The sequence below is a fragment of the Oncorhynchus clarkii genome, chromosome 16, assembly GCF_045791955.1.
Source record: "Oncorhynchus clarkii lewisi isolate Uvic-CL-2024 chromosome 16, UVic_Ocla_1.0, whole genome shotgun sequence".
Lineage (NCBI taxonomy): Eukaryota > Metazoa > Chordata > Actinopteri > Salmoniformes > Salmonidae > Oncorhynchus > Oncorhynchus clarkii.
In genome coordinates this window covers 10,713,658-10,732,905 of record NC_092162.1, presented here as the reverse complement: position 1 = coordinate 10,732,905, position 19,248 = coordinate 10,713,658, and the positions used below count along the sequence as shown (strand labels likewise).

The 19,248-nt window shown below is 42.6% G+C and overlaps 1 protein-coding gene across 1 annotated transcript in view; it reads left to right on the top strand.

The window, feature by feature from the left end:
• The window catches only part of LOC139367934 (glutamate receptor ionotropic, NMDA 2C-like), a 61,721-nt gene extending 46,543 nt beyond the window's left edge, over window positions 1–15,178 (top strand). The window contains exons 12-16 of the mRNA XM_071106330.1: window positions 1,098–1,327; window positions 7,834–7,994; window positions 8,181–8,368; window positions 8,660–8,892; window positions 13,553–15,178. Of these exons, the coding sequence (XP_070962431.1) occupies window positions 1,098–1,327; window positions 7,834–7,994; window positions 8,181–8,368; window positions 8,660–8,892; window positions 13,553–15,178 (2,438 nt within the window). The remainder of the gene's footprint in view (window positions 1–1,097; window positions 1,328–7,833; window positions 7,995–8,180; window positions 8,369–8,659; window positions 8,893–13,552) is intronic.
• The last annotated feature ends 4,070 nt before the right edge of the window (window positions 15,179–19,248 follow it).

Sequence of the window (19,248 nt, the reverse complement as noted above, 5' to 3'; positions counted from 1 at the left end):
CCCAGCATGCCGAGCTGCCAGAGCCCGCTCTCGTCTCGCGGTCTGAAAGGTCACTTCCTGGTTTAATTAGTGTTTGTCGCTAGGCTAATCTGATGGAGATGGATTTGGCTTCTCCAAGCTGGCAAAGATGAATGGGCTGAGTCTGTGTTCCCCAATATGACAGACAGCTAGAGGCAGGCTAGCAGCTAACACTGTGTTACACAACACAAGAGGCAGGCTAGTGGCTAACACTGTGTTACACAACTAGAGGCAGGCTAGTGGCTAACACTGTGTTACACAACACGACACACAGCTAGAGGCAGACTAGCAGCTAACACTGTGTTACCCAACACAACAGAACCAGGGGCAAGCTAATGTCTAACACTGTGTTACACAACACACAACTAGAGGCAGGCTAGTAGCTAACATTGTGTTACACAACACGACACACAGCTAGAGGCAGACTTGCAGCAAACACTGTGTTACCCAACACAACTAGAGGCAGGCTAGTGGCTAACACCGTGTTACACAACACACAACTAGAGGCAGGCTAGTGGCTAACACTGTGTTACCCAACACGACACACAGCTAGAGGCAGGCTAACGGCAAACCCTTCAGTGACTAGTCTAATGCTGAGAGGATTGTTAATGATGCTGTGTTTAGTGCTGCTGCTGGGTTGAATGATGGGATAGGGAACAACCTATGAATGGAAACGTGATAGAGAGATGAAAAGGTCAAAATTCTATTAGGTCTAGTAAGGGGCTGTACAAACAAGCTAATTGGAAATGCATGATACAGCCATCAACAGTATAGGAAAATGGACGTGTGTTTCATTACACACATCAATAACATGAACATATGTTTCCTTACACACATCAATAACATGGACGTATGTTTCATTACACACATCAATAACATGGACGTGTGTTTCATTACACACATCAATAACATGAACATATGTTTCCTTACACACATCAATAACATGGACGTGTGTTTCATTACACACATCAATAACATGGACGTATATTGCACATCTGCTAATGATACTGTTATGATACAATGAGTATATTAACCAAATACCTCCCCCCTCTCTCTCCTCCTGCCTCCCCCCCCCCCAGCGGCAGGAGGTCCTACATTCACCATAGGGAAGTCAGTGTGGTTGCTTTGGGGCATCGTGTTTAATAACTCAGTCCCCATCGAGAACCCTAAAGGAACCACCAGTAAGATCATGGTGCTGGTGTGGGCCTTCTTCGCGGTCATCTTCCTGGCCTCCTACACCGCCAACCTGGCTGCCTTCATGATCCAGGAGCAGTACATAGACACTGTGTCTGGACTGTCTGACAAGAAGGTAGGTCAGTTAATCAATCCCCGAGTCGTCCATCAATCCATCTATCCTGATAACTGTTCTCTTGTAGCTCATCTTGTCAAAGATCATCCCTGTCATTCAATAGCTCACATATGTGAACACAGACACACACATCGCATACACCACTGTAACGCTTGTCGTTGTAAGGTAGAGTGGGCCAAAGCCAAGCGTGGAAAGTGTTCATGTTCTTTACTGTCAAGAATCACTCAAACAAAAATAACAAATACAAAAACGAACAGTTCCGTCAGGCACAGATAAACGGAAAACACCCCACAAAACCCAAACGGAAAATGACAACTTATATATGATCCCCAATCAGAGACAACGATAGACAGCCGCCTCTGATTGGGAACCACACTTTGCAAAAACAACAAAGAAATAGAAAACAGATTCTCCCACCCGAGTCACACCCTGACCTAACCAAACAGAGAATAAATAAGGATCTCTAAGGTCAAGGCGTGACAACCACACACATTCTTCATTCAGCTCGCTATTCCTAAGCATAATCACAGAAGACAAATGACAAGCGACACATTTTGTTTCAGAGATCCAGAGAGAGAGAGAGAAACAGAGAGAAAAAGAGAAATACAGGAACAGATCAACTGTAACGATGTGCGCTGAGAGTCGGGAAGCAAGTTCAGAAAGCGAGTGATTTCGTCTTTAAACAAAACATAATACAAAACAAGAAACACGACCAACGCACAACCCAGGAAACTGAAACAAACAATTACACCTGGGGAAGGAACCAAAGGGAGTGACATATAGGAAAGGTAATCAAGGAGGTGATGGAGTCCAGGTGAGTGTCATAATGCGCTGATGCGAGTAACGATGGTGACAGGTGTGCGCCATAACTAGCAGCCTGGTGACCTAGAGGCTGGAGAAGGAGAACACGTGACAAAAACAGAGAGATACAGAGAGAGAAACCGATAAACAGAGATATACAGAGAGAAACCAATAAACAGAGAGATACAGAGAGAAACCAATAAACAGAGAGATACAGAGAGATAATCCAATAATGTAATGGTTTTCTTCCTGGGAAGGAGAGGAGGACCAAAATGCAGCGTGGTTATTTATAAACATCTTTAATGAAAGATGAAAACGTGAACACTATACAAAATAAGAAACCGTGGAAAACCCGAAACAGTCCCAACTGGTGCAAAACACAGAGACAGGAACAATCACCCACGAAATACCCAAAGAATATGGCTGCCTAAATATGGTTCCCAATCAGAGACAACGATAAACACCTACCTCTGATTGAGAACCACTCTAGGCAACCATAGACTTACCTAGAATACTACACTGAACAAAACCCCATCAATCTACAAAAACCCCTAGACAAGACAAACACATAATCACCCATGTCACACCCTGGCCTAACCACAATAATAAAGAAAACACAGAATACTAAGGCCAGGGCGTGACAAATAAACAGAGAGAGATACAGAGAGAGATAAACCATTAGATAGAGAGATACAGTGAGATAAACCATTAGACAGAGAGATACAGTGAGATAAACCATTAGACAGAGAGATACAGAGAGATACCAATAAACAGAGAGATGCAGAGCGATAAACCAAAAACAGAGAGATACAGAGAGGGAACCAATAAACAGAGAGATACAGAGAGAGATAAACCAATAAACAGAGAGATACAGAGAGAGAAACCAATAAACAGAGAGATACAGAGAGAGAAACCATTAAACAGAGAGATACAGAGAGAGAAACCAATTAACAGAGAGAGATACAGAGAGAGAGAAACCAATAAACAGAGAGATACAGAGAGAGAAACCATTAAACAGAGAGATACAGAGAGAGATAAATCAATAAACAGAGAGATACATAGAGAGAAACCAATAAACAGAGACAGAACCAATAAACAGAGAGATACAGAGAGAGATAAACCAATAAACAGAGAGATACAGAGAGATAAACCAATAAACAGAGCGATACAGAGAGATAAACCAATAAACAGAGAGAGATACAGAGAGAGAAACCATTAAACAGAGAGATACAGAGAGAGATAAACCAATAAACAGAGAGATACAGAGAGAGAAACCAGTAAACAGATAGATACAGAGAGAGAAACCAATAAACAGAGAGAGAACCAATAAACAGAGAGATACAGAGCGATAAACATTAAACAGAGAGAGATACAGAGAGAGAAACCATTCAACAGAGAGATACAGAGAGAGAGAAACCAATAAACAGAGAGAGAAACCATTCAACAGAGAGATACAGAGAGATAAACCAATAAACAGGGAGAGATACAGAGAGAGATAAACCAATAAACAGAGAGATAGAGAGAGATAAACCATTTAACAGAGAGATACAGAGAGAGAAACCAGTAAACAGACAGAGATACAGAGAGATAAACCATTAAACAGAGAGATACAGAGAGATAAACCAATAAACAGAGATATACAGAGATGAACCATTAAACAGAGAGATTCAGAGAGAGAAACCAATAAACAGAGAGAGAGAGAGAGATAAACCATTTAACAGAGAGATACAGAGAGATAAACCATTAAACAGAGAGATACAGAGAGATAAACCAATAAACAGGGAGAGAGAGAGAAACAGTTGAACAGAGAGAAACAGATACACAGAGAGATACAGAGAAATAAACCATTTAACAGAGAGATACAGAGAGATAAACCATTAAACAGAGAGATACAGAGAGATAAACCACTAAACAGGGAGAGAGAGAGAAATAGTTGAACAGAGAGAGAAACAGATAAACAGAGAGAGCGAGAGAGAGAGATAGAGAGAAACAGATAAACAGAGAGATACAGAGATATTAACCATTAAACAGAGAGATACAGAAACCAATAAACAGAGTTATACAGAGAGAGAAACAGATAAACAGAGAGAGATACAGAGAGAGAAACCAATAAACAGAGAGAGATACAGAGAGATAAACCATTTAACAGAGAGATACAGAGAGAGAAACCAATAAACGAGAGATACAGAGAGAGAAACCAGTAAACAGAGAGATACAGTAAGAGAAACCAGTAAACAGACAAAGATACAGAGAGATAAACCATTAAACAGAGAGATACAGAGAGAGAAATCAATAAACAGAGATATACAGAGAGATAAAGCATTTAACAGAGAGATACAGAGATATTAACCATTAAACAGAGAGATACAGAGAGAGAGAAACCAATAAACAGAGAGATACAGAGAGAAACCAATAATCAGAGAGAGATACAGAGAGATAAACCATTTAACAGAGAGAGAGAGAAACAGTTGAACAGAGAGAGAAACAGATAAACAGAGATAGCGAGAGAGAGAGATAGATAGAAACAGATAAACAGAGAGATACAGAGAGATAAACCATTAAACAGAGAGATACAGAGAGATAAACCAATAAACAGGGAGAGAGAGAGAAACAGTTGAACAGAGAGAGAAACAGATAAGCAGAGAGAGAGCGAGAGAGGGAGATAGAGAGAAACAGATAAACAGAGAGATACAGAGAGATAAACAGTTTAACAGAGAGATACAGAGAGATAACCACTAAACTGGGAGAGAGAGAGAAATAGTTGAACAGAGAGAGAAACAGATAAACAGAGAGAGTGAGAGAGAGAGATAGAGAGAAACAGATAAACAGAGAGATACAGAGAGATAAACCATTAAACAGAGAGATACAGAGAGATAAACCAATAAACAGGGAGAGAGAGAGAAACAGATAAACAGAGAGAGTGAGAGAGAGAGATAGAGAGAAACAGATAAACAGAGAGATACAGAGAGATAAACCATTTAACAGAGAGATACAGAGAGATAAACCATTAAACAGAGAGATACAGAGAGATAAACCAATAAACAGGGAGAGAGAGAGAAACAGTTGAACAGAGAGAGAAACAGAGAGAGCGAGAGAGATAGATAGAGAGAAACAGATAAACAGAGCGAAACCAATAAACAGAGAGAGATACAGAGAGATAACCCATTTAAAAGAGAGATACAGAGAGATAAACCATTAAACAGAGAGATACAGAGATAAACCACTAAACAGGGAGAGAGAGAGAAATAGATAAACAGAGCGAGCGAGAGAGAGAGAGAAACAGATAAACAGAGAGATACAGAGAGAGAAATAGTTGAACAGAGAGATACAGAAACGAATAAACAGAGTTATACAGAGAGAGAAACCAGTAAACAGACACAGATACAGAGAGATAAACCATTAAACAGAGAGATACAGAGAGAGATAAACCAGTAAACAGAGAGAGATACAGAGAGATAAACCAATAAACAGAGAGAGATACAGAGAGATGAACCATTTATTAACAGAGAGATACAGAGAGATAAACCAATAAACAGAGAGATACAGAGAGAGAAACCAGTAAACAGAGAGATACAGAGAGAGAAACCAGTAAACAGACAAAGATACAGAGAGATAAACCATTAAACAGAGAGATACAGAGAGAGATAAACCAGTAAACAGAGAGATACAGAGAGAAACCAATAAACAGAGAGAGATACAGAGAGATAAACCAATAAACAGAGAGATACAGAGAGAGAAACCAATAAACAGAGATATACAGAGAGATAAACCATTTAACAGAGAGATACAGAGATATTAACCATTAAACAGAGAGATACAGGTAGAGAGAAACCAATAAACAGAGAGAGAGAGAAAAAGAAGAAAAGAGAGAGAAACAGATATACAGAGAGAGAAAGAGAGAGAGAGAGAGAGAGATAGATAGAGAGAAACAGATAAACAGAGAGAGAAACAGATAAATGAGAGAGCGAGAGCGAGAGAGAGAGAGATAGAGAGAAACAGATAAACAGAGAGATACAGAGAGATAAACCATTAAACAGAGATATACAGAGAGATAAACCAATAAACAGGGAGAGAGAGAGAAACAGTTGAACAGAGAGAGAAACAGATAAACAAAGAGTGAGAGAGAGAGATAGAGATAAACAGATAAACAGAGAGATACAGAGAGATAAACCATTAAACAGAGAGATAGAGAGAGATAAACCAATAAACAGGGAGAGAGAGAGAAACAGTTGAACAGAGAGAGAAACAGAGAGAGCGAGAGAGAGAGATAGAGAGAAACAGATAAACAGAGAGATACAGAGAGATAAACCATTTAACAGAGAGATTAACCAATAAACAGGGAGAGAGAGAGAAACAGTTGAACAGAGAGAGAAACAGATAAACAGAGAGAGCGAGAGAGAGAGATAGAGAGAAACAGATAAACAGAGAGAGCGAGAGAGAGAGAGAGAGAAACAGAGAGATACAGAGAGATAAACCATTTAACAGAGAGATACAGAGAGATTAACCATTAAACAGAGAGATACAGAGAGATAAACCATTCAACAGAGAGATACAGAGATTAACCATTAAACAGAGAGATACAGAGAGATAAACCATTAAACAGAGAGAGAGAGAGTGAGAAACAGTTATACAGAGAGAGAAACAGATAAACAGGGATAGAGAGAGAGAGAGAGAGAAACAGATAAACAGAGAGAGAGAGAGAGAGAGAGAGAGAAACAGATAAACAGGGAGAGAGAGAGAGAGAAACAGATAAACAGAGAGAGAGAGAGAGAGAGAAACAGATACACACACAGAGAGAGAGAGAAACAGATAAACAGAGAGAGAGAGAGAGAAACAGACAAACAGGGAGAGAGAGAGAAACAGATAAACAGGGAGAGAGAGAGAGAGAGGGAAACAGTTATACAGAGAGAAACAGATTAACAGGGAGAGATAGAGAGAGAAACAGATAAACAGGGAGAGAGAGAGAAACAGATAAACAGGGAGAGAGAGAGAGAAACAGATAAACAGAGAGAGAGAGAGGGAGAGGGGCTAAGCAGCGTGGCTCTCAGTGGTGCTGGCAGTATTAATTAACCACTGGTTATACTTATGCAGATAGTCCTGTCTGTACCAATGTTTATAGTACTGATGGACCAATATGACCACTAACAATATATTAATAAACTCCTTCCTATACACACTCAAGTTCATGCAGGCACACACAAACAAAACACACAAACAAAACACACACACACACACACACACACACACACACACACACACACACACACACACACACACACACACACACACACACACACACACACACACACACACACACCATCCATCTACATAGGGCTCTGAAGGTCAATACTAAAAGAGAATAATAGAGCAGTTTTTATCTACACTTTAATAGAGTTTTATGAGCATCTGCGTTCTGTGAATCATTTCAACTTTGAACCGACTCCAAATGGCCCTGAGTTCATCTACTAGACTGAACTAAATCTATGGCTACTGAAATGACTTAAACAGAATGGGCCTTGAATGATATCACATTTAATCAAATTGAAAAGGGTAGAATGGCGTTCATTCCAATGAAAGTGAATTGATAGGAAGAGATTTGAACTGAATCAGTTTCAAATGAATAGAACTGCTCTGAATTAGATCTCACTGAGCTGAATCTCCTCTCCTCTCCTCTCCTCTCCTCTCCTCTCCTCTCCTTTCCTCAGTTCCAGAAGCCTCAGGAACACTACCCTCCATTCCGGTTTGGGACGGTCCCTAACGGCAGCACAGAGAGGAACATCAGGAGTAACTACCCCGACATGCACGCACACATGGTCAAATACAACCAGAAAGGAGTGGAGGATGCCCTCAACAGCCTTAAGACAGCGTAAGAACGCACTTCCTTTAATCCATACCTCTCCTCCAGCTCTCACCCCTAACCCCCAGTCCAACGCCCTCAGAATACAATACCGTCTATGATCCCCATAGTTTGATCCAGGCCTATTTACTGGGAGGAGTTCCATTTGGTTTATTAAAACGGCAACACATTCTGATTCTTCTCCGTCTCATCCAGGAAGCTGGATGCTTTTATCTATGATGCTGCGGTGTTGAACTACATGGCAGGGAAGGACGAGGGCTGTAAGCTTGTGACTATTGGCTCTGGGAAGGTGTTTGCTACAACGGGCTATGGTATCGCCCTGCAGAAAGACTCTCGATGGAAACGACCAATTGACCTGGCCTTATTGCAGTTCCTGGGAGATGGTGGGTCATGCATATGCGCACACACACACGCACGCGCGCGCGCACACACACACACACACACACACACACACACACACACACACACACACACACACACACACACACACACACACACACACACACAACCACACACACAACCACACACAGGTAACCACAATTTGTAAGTCATAAATCACATATTCCCCAGGAGCCTAATTTGAAAGAAACCCCATGCACCTGAATCTGACTGTGGTAATTCACTGGTGAGTCACTCCTCAAGGTGATTCTGACTGCGTCCCTCTCCTCTCCCAGGTGACACCCAGCGCTTGGAGACGGTCTGGCTGTCAGGCATCTGTCAGAATGAGAAGAACGAGGTGATGAGCAGTAAGCTGGACATAGACAACATGGCCGGGGTCTTCTACATGCTGCTGGTGGCCATGGGGCTCAGTCTGCTGGTGTTCTCCTGGGAACATCTACTCTACTGGAAACTTCACAAGGAACTAGACAAATCTCCCAGGATGGACTTCCTGCTTGCCATCAGCAGGGTGAGACAGAGAGAGAGAGAGAGAGAGAAATAAAGAGAGATACAGAGAGAGAGAGACACAGAGAGAGAAATAGAGAGATACAGAGAGAGAGAGGTACAGAGAGAGAGAGGTACAGAGAGAGAGAGAGAGGTACAGAGAGAGAAAGAGAGAGGTACAGAGAGAGAAAGAGAGAGATACAGAGAGAGAAAGAGAGAGATACAGAGAGAGATACAGAGAGAGAAAGAGAGAGATACCGAGAGAGAAAGAGAGATATACAGAGACACAGAGAGAGAGAGGTACAGAGAGAGAAAGATAGATATACAGAGAGAGAAAGAGAGAGGTACAGAGAGAGAGAAAGAGAGAGATACAGAGAGAGAAAGAGAGAGGTACAGAGAGAGAAAGAGAGAGGTACAGAGAGAGAAAGAGAGAGATACAGAGAGAGAAAGAGAGAGATACAGAGAGAAAGAGAGAGATACAGATAGAGGAAGAGAGAGAAAGAGAGAGATACAGAGAGAAAGAGAGAGATACAGAGAGAGATACAGAGAGATACAGAGAAAGAAAGAGAGAGAGAGAGAGGTACAGAGAGGTACAGAGAGAGATACAGAGAGAGAAAGAGAGAGATACAGAGAGAGAAAGAGAGAGATACAGAGAGAGAAAGAGAGAGATACAGAGAGAAAGAGAGAGATACAGAGACAGAGAGAGAGAGGTACAGAGAGAAAGAGAGAGAAAGAGAGAGATACAGAGAGAGATACAGAGAGAGAAAAAGAGAGATACAGAGAGAGATACAGAGAAAGAAAGAGAGGGAGAGGTACAGAGATAAAGAGAGAGATACAGAGAGAGAGAGAGAGAGAGAGAGATAGAGAGAGATACAGAGACAGAGAGAGAGAGGTACCGAGAGAAAGAGAGAGAAAGAGAGAGATACAGAGAGAGATACAGAGAGAGAAAAAGAGAGATACAGAGAGAGATACAGAGAAAGAAAGAGAGGGAGAGGTACAGAGATAAAGAGAGAGATACAGAGAGAGAGAGAGAGAGAGAGAGAAAGAACGAGAGCAAGGTACAGAGAGAAAGAGAGAGAAAGAAAGAGAGAGAGAGAGAGAGATACAGAGAAAGAACGAGAGCAAGGTACAGAGTGAGAGAGAGAGAGATACAGAGAAAGCGAGAGAGAGAGATACAGAGAAAGAGAGAGAGAGATACAGAGAGAGAGAGAGAAATACAGAGAAAGCGAGAGAGAGAGAGATACAGAGAAAGAGAGAGAGAGAGATACAGAGAAAGAGAGAGAGAGAGAGAGATACAGAGAAAGAGAGAGAGAGAGAGAGAGAGAGAGAGAGAGAGAGAGAGAGAGAGAGAGAGGAAGAGAGAGAAAGAGAGAGATACAGAGAGAAAGAGAGAGATACAGAGAGAGATACAGAGAGATACAGAGAAAGAAAGAGAGAGAGAGAGAGGTACAGAGAGGTACAGAGAGAGATACAGAGAGAGAAAGAGAGAGATACAGAGAGAGAAAGAGAGAGATACAGAGAGAGATACAGAGAGAGAAAGAGAGAGATACAGAGAGAAAGAGAGAGATACAGAGACAGAGAGAGAGAGGTACAGAGAGAAAGAGAGAGAAAGAGAGAGATACAGAGAGAGATACAGAGAGAGAAAAAGAGAGATACAGAGAGAGATACAGAGAAAGAGAGAGAGAGAGAGAAAGAGAGAGATACAGAGAGAGAGAGAGAGATACAGATAGAGGAAGAGAGAGAAAGAGAGAGATACAGAGAGAGATACAGAGAGATACAGAGAAAGAAAGAGAGAGAGAGAGAGGTACAGAGAGGTACAGAGAGAGATACAGAGAGAGAAAGAGAGAGATACAGAGAGAGAAAGAGAGAGATACAGAGAGAGATACAGAGAGAGAAAGAGAGAGATACAGAGAGAAAGAGAGAGATACAGAGACAGAGAGAGAGAGGTACAGAGAGAAAGAGAGAGAAAGAGAGAGATACAGAGAGAGATACAGAGAGAGAAAAAGAGAGATACAGAGAGAGATACAGAGAAAGAAAGAGAGGGAGAGGTACAGAGATAAAGAGAGAGATACAGAGAGAGAGAGAGAGAGAGAGATAGAGAGAGATACAGAGACAGAGAGAGAGAGGTACAGAGAGAAAGAGAGAGAAAGAGAGAGATACAGAGAGAGATACAGAGAGAGAAAAAGAGAGATACAGAGAGAGATACAGAGAAAGAAAGAGAGGGAGAGGTACAGAGATAAAGAGAGAGATACAGAGAGAGAGAGAGAGAGAGAGAGAGAGATAGAGAGAGATACAGAGACAGAGAGAGAGAGGTACAGAGAGAAAGAGAGAGAAAGAGAGAGATACAGAGAGAGATACAGAGAGAGAAAAAGAGAGATACAGAGAGAGATACAGAGAAAGAAAGAGAGGGAGAGGTACAGAGATAAAGAGAGAGATACAGAGAGAGAGAGAGAGAGAGAGATAGAGAGAAAGAACGAGAGCAAGGTACAGAGAGAAAGAGAGAGAAAGAAAGAGAGAGAGAGAGAGAGATACAGAGAAAGAACGAGAGCAAGGTACAGAGTGAGAGAGAGAGAGATACAGAGAAAGCGAGAGAGAGAGATACAGAGAAAGAGAGAGAGAGATACAGAGAAAGAGAGAGAGAGAGAGAGAGAGAGAGAGAGACAGAGAAAGCGAGAGAGAGAGATACAGAGAAAGAGAGAGAGAGAGAGAGAGAGAGAGAGAGAGAGAGAGAGAGAGAGAGAGAGAGAGAGAGAGAGAGAGAGAGAGAGAGAGAGAGAGATACAGAGAGAGATACAGAGAGAGATACAGAGAGAGAAAGAGAGAGATACAGAGAGAAAGAGAGAGATACAGAGACAGAGAGAGAGAGGTACAGAGAGAAAGAGAGAGAAAGAGAGAGATACAGAGAGAGATACAGAGAGAGATACAGAGAGAGAAAGAGAGAGATACAGAGAGAAAGAGAGAGATACAGAGACAGAGAGAGAGAGGTACAGAGAGAAAGAGAGAGAAAGAGAGAGATACAGAGAGAGATACAGAGAGAGAAAAAGAGAGATACAGAGAGAGATACAGAGAAAGAAAGAGAGGGAGAGGTACAGAGATAAAGAGAGAGATACAGAGAGAGAGAGAGAGAGAGAGAGAGATAGAGAGAGATACAGAGACAGAGAGAGAGAGGTACAGAGAGAAAGAGAGAGAAAGAGAGAGATACAGAGAGAGATACAGAGAGAGAAAAAGAGAGATACAGAGAGAGATACAGAGAAAGAAAGAGAGGGAGAGGTACAGAGATAAAGAGAGAGATAGAGAGAAAGAACGAGAGCAAGGTACAGAGAGAAAGAGAGAGAAAGAAAGAGAGAGAGAGAGAGAGATACAGAGAAAGAACGAGAGCAAGGTACAGAGTGAGAGAGAGAGAGATACAGAGAAAGCGAGAGAGAGAGATACAGAGAAAGAGAGAGAGAGATACAGAGAAAGAGAGAGAGAGAGAGAGAGAGAGAGAGAGAGAGAGAGAGAGAGACAGAGAAAGCGAGAGAGAGAGAGAGAGAGAGAGAGATACAGAGAGAGAGAGAGAGAGAGAGAGAGAGAGAGAGAGAGAGAGAGAGAGAGAGAGAGAGAGAGAGATACAGAGAAAGAACGAGATCAAGGTACAGAGAGAAAGAAAGAGAGAGAGAGAGAGATACAGAGAAAGCGAGAGAGAGAGATACAGAGAAAGCGAGAGAGAGAACACAACTCGTATAAGAGTTAATGATGTGTGGTGAATGCATAACGCCTGATATGAGCTCTTATTGCTGTTTACCCCACGTATAATTCCTATGACTACATTTTCATCTGTAGAACAATAGTTTTAATGAGCACAAACCACGGTTTTAATTCCAGCTCAACATTAGTGTTAATCAACAACCAATCTATGTGATAAGTGCGTGTTTGTAGGAGAGGCAGAAGGAGGGAACGAACGTGAAAAACATTCCCAGCCTAAAGTCTATGGACCCAACTCAATTCATTAAATCAGATTTTATGTTTCACATGCGCCTAGTACAACCGGTGTAAACTTTTACCATGAAATAAATGAGCAAATAAAAATATGAAATAGTAACACAATAAATAACAATATCGAGGCCAAATACAAGGAGTACCAGTAGCAAGTCAATGTGCAGGGGTACAAGGTAGTTGAGGTAATATGTACATGTAGGTAGGGGTAAAAGTGACTAGGCAATCTCACGTGTGTGTGTGTGCACGCTCTGCTAACAGTGTGTAATTGCAGCGTTGTACCTGTATCATGGTTTATCAGATTAGCAGCTAAATTACTATCTGATAGTTAATCCCTACGGGGGCCCCTGAGGGCCAAATTAAATTAGGCTTTGTCAGTTTTTCAGTCGACTGTGAACGGTGCAGTCAGGGGACTCAGCTCTCTGTTTGCAGTTTGATACTATTTGCTCAGCAAGTCTGTGTGTGTTCAGCGTGTGTGTTCAGCGTGTGTGTTCAGCGTGTGTGCAAACTGGCAAAATCTGTTGAATCGAATGACTTTCTTTGTGAGGTTTAACTTTTGAGCTAGATCTCTCTACAGGGCTTCTACTGAATTTTACATGTAGTAGATCATGTATTCTCTCTCTCTCTCTCTCTCTCTCTCTCTCTCTCTCTCTCTCTCTCTCCATCCTCTACTTTCCCTCTCCCCTCCCTCCCTCTCTTCCGTCTCCCAGGGTATCTACAGTTGCTTCAACGGGGTGGAGGAACCAGACCTCCCTAACCTGGCCAACCCAGACCTGACAGCTAACTATGCCCAGGCTAACATGCTCAAGATGCTACGCACTGCTAAGGACCTGGTTAACTCCGCCCAAGTCGAGACCTCACTGGACCACGCCTCCAAGACCATAGAACACTGGGGACGCCATGGCGGCAGCCTGCCAGTCCACATTCCGCAGCAAGGCACCACGGAAACAGTCCCGGGAGGGTTCGCTTATGTCACAGAGAATACACACCTGCCCCCCGAGCGCCCCCTCAGCCCACAATACTGCACGCTGGGTGTAGTGACATCTGTGAACCAGCAGAGGGGGCTGGCGAGACCCACACCACTACGATACACGCTCCCGGCTCGTACTTCCTCTCTCTACGACAGACCACTTCCTGTTTCTAGTCTCATTTGCCCTCACCTTGACCTGGCTGGGGGGGACCGCCTCTCTTCTTATCCTCACCCCTCCACAGGTAGGCTCTATGTGGACCCCCAACACCTTTCCCACCCCCGCTCTCCCTTCATCCCCTATAGTGAGCTCCAGCTCCCAGACATCTACCTCTCCTCTCACCCACCCTCTGCTGTCTCCCATCCCCCCCACACAGAGCCCTCCAAGAGGAAGAGGAGGAGCAAGAGCCTCCTCTCAGGGGAGACAGGAAGAGGAGGAGGACAGAGGAGGCGGCGCAGGGAGGAGAAGACGGTGTGCCTGGCTGAACTCCGGGCCAACCACCTCCAGGAAAACCACGTCTCGCCCCACATGCCTGACTCCCTGTACCCAGGAGCGGTGCTCTGTCCTGGGGAAGAGGGATGCGGTGGCTCCTGGCCTCTTCCTCTGGAGGAGCTCGTCCTAGCAGGCAGACGGCGGCGCCACCGACGGCCATCTTTCCTTCGAGCCACCTGGGGCAGCGAGCAGATTCGCCAGCCGGACGATACTCCGCCTACATCCCTCGATAGCCAATCACATTCTGCTTTACCAGACTTATTTCCCCACGTCATGGTCGACCAAGAAACTCCCACTAAACTCTACAACCCCACCCCATTCCGGAACAACCTATGCTATCCTGCCGCCTCACCCCGCCAACATGCCTATCTTCATATAAGGCAGGACCAGAGGAAAGGAAACTTGCGTAAGAAGCTGCGGCACTCACACTCCACCCACCTGCCCACCTACAGGGAGGCCGTGCTGGGGGGCCAGGGAGGGGGGGGTGGGGTAGGCCTGGGGGTGGTCCGGAGAACCACCAGCCTGCTCAGCAGACAGTACAACGACTATCTAACCTCCTACCCTGGGCTGCCTCTATACCACAGCCCCCTCAACCTCCAGACCCATTCCCCGGCGTCCAGCAACCACCCCAGCCCCGGTACCTACCGTATCCCCAACCCTGTATGCCAGCTCCTGGCCTGTGGAGGTGGCTGTCGAAGTCAGAGGGGGTTGTTGTACCAGGACAGTCTGTATGGAGCCTATGGAGCCTATGGAGGGGCCCAGGATCCGGACATAGAGCCCCAGAGAGGAGAGGGCTTGGTAGGGTTGAGGTCTGAGGACAGACCCTGTGTGACTCGGCCCTGGGGAAAAGTCTCTAGTCTGGAGTCAGAGGTCTGAGAGAGACAGACAAACACTACATACTTTATAGACTGGAATGTATACTGTAGAATATACGGTTGGAATTCCACATTGAAGATTTGTGATCCACAGGGACCGTTTCAGAGGGGGGTGGGATACTTCTCATACACAGAATCAGGTACGAGAAGGATATGTGCAGTAAAGGAGGGAAGCTGAGGGTTAGGATTAATTTGATAGGTTGGACAGTTGAACTTCCTTCTTTCTTATTGAAGAGATAACGTAGAGTGTTTGACTGAATGTTAAGTGGCAATTTTGGAATAAGCATGAAACTGAAAGGATGCGTAGTGGAACACACCGTTCTGCAGATATCTCAGCCTAGCACGGTGACGTCCTCTTTCACCAAACAGTTAGCATGCTGCATACAGAGTTCCTACTGCAAACAAATAGAGAACATAGGAAGGGGGTAAAATGGGGGCGTTTTGGAGAGTGTGTTGGAGAGGATGGAAAGTTAATTTTACTTGTGCTGCTTTGAAACATTATATTTCTGTGTTTTGTGCATTATATTATGATATACTATATATAATATTTATATATAAATATATATTATTCATATATAATACCACAATGTACAGAGTCGATAGTGTTGCTGTCTGGGACAAATGCGTCTCAGAGAGCTGTGTGTGTGTGTGTGTGTGTGTGTGTGTGTGTGTGTGTGTGTGTGTGTGTGTGTGTGTGTGTGGTTCAGTCCTTGCCCGGGTTGTTTCCGAGCCACTGAGCCGAACAAGAGAGGAACAAGTCTTCAGTTCTCCATCTAAGCAAAAAATATATAATCTCACAACCATATACACTTAGAAATAACAAATATTCCAGATATCTGAAACTGTTGACTGCCGTGTACAAGGCCAGGGCAACCAAGCTACTGCATGCCTATAAGTAAGAGTACAATTAATGTATCTGGAGAAGAATTGCAATAAAGATGTTGTAGAAGCATAAGGGAGGATCAGTCCATATGAACGCACTCTGTATGTTTATAAGGAATACAGACAGCTGGCCAACCGAGTGACGCAGCAGTCTAAGGCACTGCATCACAGTGTTGCAGCGTCACTACTGCCTGGGGTTCGATTCCAGGCTGTGTCTCAACCGGCTGTGACCGGGAGTCCCATAGTGCGGCGCAACAATTGCCCCAGCATCGTCCGGGTTAGGGGAGGGTTTGGCTGGGGGGGCTTTCTTGGCTCATCGCGCTCTAGCGACTCCTTGGGGCAGGCCGGGCTCCTCCAGGCTGACTTAGTCATCAGTTGAACGGTGTATTTCCTCCAACACATTGGTGCGGATGACTTCCGGGTTAAGCTGGCAGGGTGTTAAGAAGCACGGTTTGGCGGGTAATGTTTCAGAGGACGCATGATTCGACCTTCGACTCTCCCCTGAGCCCGTTGGGAAATTGGAATGATGAGACAAGATTGTAATATCACCAGATTGGGGAGGGAAAGGGGGTAAAATGACAAAATAAAGAAGGAATATGGACAGTTAAGTGTCTGTCTACAGTGTAATACAAAGATTTCAGCTGTAGAAGTGATCCCAGCGCAGATGCTGATCTACGGTCAGTTTTGTGTTCCTCCCTTATGGTTAAGGATAGTTCTCTGGGATGGTAGGCTGATGCTAGATCTGTACCTACTCACATCGGATGAATGATTCATTTACATAAACACATTCTAATAGGGCTCTCAACAGATTTATATTCTATATTCTTAATATGGATCATACATAGATCATGTATAGATAATATATAGGTAATATACAGATAATGTATAGATAATATTCATATAATATACAGATAATATATAGGTAATATGCAGATAATATATAGATAATATATAGACAATATATAGATAATATACAGATAATATATAGATAATATATAGATAATATACAGATAAAGATAATATATAGGAAATATACAGATAATATACAGAAAATATATAGTTAATATATAGATAATATATAGATAATATACAGATAATATACAGATAATATATAGATAATATACAGATAATATATAGATAATATATAGGAAATATACAGATAATAACCAGATAAAATATAGATAATATACAGATAACATTTTGATAATATACAGAAAATATACAGATAATATACAGAAAATATACAGATAATATACAGATAATATACAGATAATATACAGATAACATTTTGATAATATACAGAAAATTTACAGATAATAACCAGAAAATATACAGATAATATACAGAAAATATACAGATAATATACAGATAACATATAGATAATGTGGTGTTGGTTGACTTAGTATTATGTTCATGTTTCAATATATATAGAATGGAGTTTTATAACCAATATCTATTCAGGCACATCTTTAAGGGCTTTTACAATGGCAGAACTGATTGACAGACTTGGTAAGCCATTTAATATGATTTATATTATCTTTCTCTCTCTCCTTCTCTATTTGTCCCTCCCTCCCTCCCTCCCTCCCTCCCTCCCTCCCTCCCTCCCTCCCTCCCTCCCTCCCTCCCTCCCTCCCTCCCTCCCTCCCTCCCTCCCTCCCTCCCTCCCTCCCTGTATAATGATAGCTAGTTAAAGGAGGTAATTGAAAGCTATTCTAGTATCTGTATTACCTTCTTCCACATTGTAATTAATCACTAAGAACAATTAAAAGTCTTTTGGACGAAGGTGACCGTGTCTCTTTCTCTCTCTCTCTCTCTCTCTCTCTCTCTCTCTCTCTCTCTCTGTGTGACTCTTTATTGCCCTGTCCCATGTTTCTCTCTTTCTAGCATTCTCTCTCTCTCTTTCTAGCATTCTCTCTCTCTCTTTCTAGCATTCTCTCTCTCTCTTTCTAACATTCTCTGTCTCTGTCTCTGTCTCTGTCTCTGTCTCTCTCTCTCTCTCTCTCTCTCTCTCTCTCTCTCTCTCTCTCTCTCTCTCTCTCAGAAAGGTGTAATAAATACAGAGATGGCTATCTGAATGGGCCTCATCTGGGTAAATAAATAAAGGTGAATTGAGATTGAATTGACACCTTTACATAGTAGTGTTCATATCTTACATGGGAAAGATACAAAGGCTTGTGGACACACTAGCCATACTAACCTGTGTCAGCAGTAAGGTATGAGAGAGACTCAGAATACACCTACTGTCCTAGAAGACTACAGGGAGAGAGAGAACAAAAATATAATTACTTGACACATTGGAATGAATTAACAAAAAAAACAGAGCAAACCAGAATGCTATTTGGCCCTGAACAGAGAGTACACAGTGGCAGAATACCTGACCACTGTGACTGACCCAAAATGAAGGAAAGCTTTGACTATGTACAGACTCAGTGAGCATAGCCTTGCTATTGAGAAAGGTCACCATAGGCAGACCTGGCTCTCAAGAGAAGACAGGCTATGTGCACATTTCCCACAAAATTAGATGGAAACTGAGTTGCACTTCCTAACCTCCTGCCAAATGTATGACCATATCTACTGGGTGAATTACCACAGTGTACAATCACGGCAGCAAAATGTGTGACCTGTTGCCACAAGAAAAGGGCAACCAGTGAAGAACAATCACCATTTTAAATACAACCCATATTTATGTTAATTTGTTTTCCCTTTTTTAATTTGACTAATTACACACACTCACAACACTGTATATAAACATAATATGACATTTGAATTGTCTTTATTATTTTGGAACTTGTGTGATATTTACTTTTGTTTTTCCATTTCACTTGTTTTGTTTCCCATACAAATAAAGCCCCTTGAATTGAAGTCGGAGGTTTACATACACCTTAGCCAACTACATTTAAACTACATTTTTCCACAATTCCTGACATTTAATCCTAGTAAAAATGATCAGTCTTAGGTCAGTTAGGATCACCACTTTATTTTAAGAATGTGAAATGTCAGAATAATAGTAGAGATAATTATTTATTTAAGCTTTTATCTCTTTCATCACATTCCCAGTGGGACAGAAGTGTACATACACCCAATTAGTATTTGGTAGCATTGCCTTTAAATTGTTTATCTTGGGTCATATGTTTCGGGTAGCCTTCCACAAGCTTCCCACAATAAGTTGGGTGAATTTAGGCCCATTCC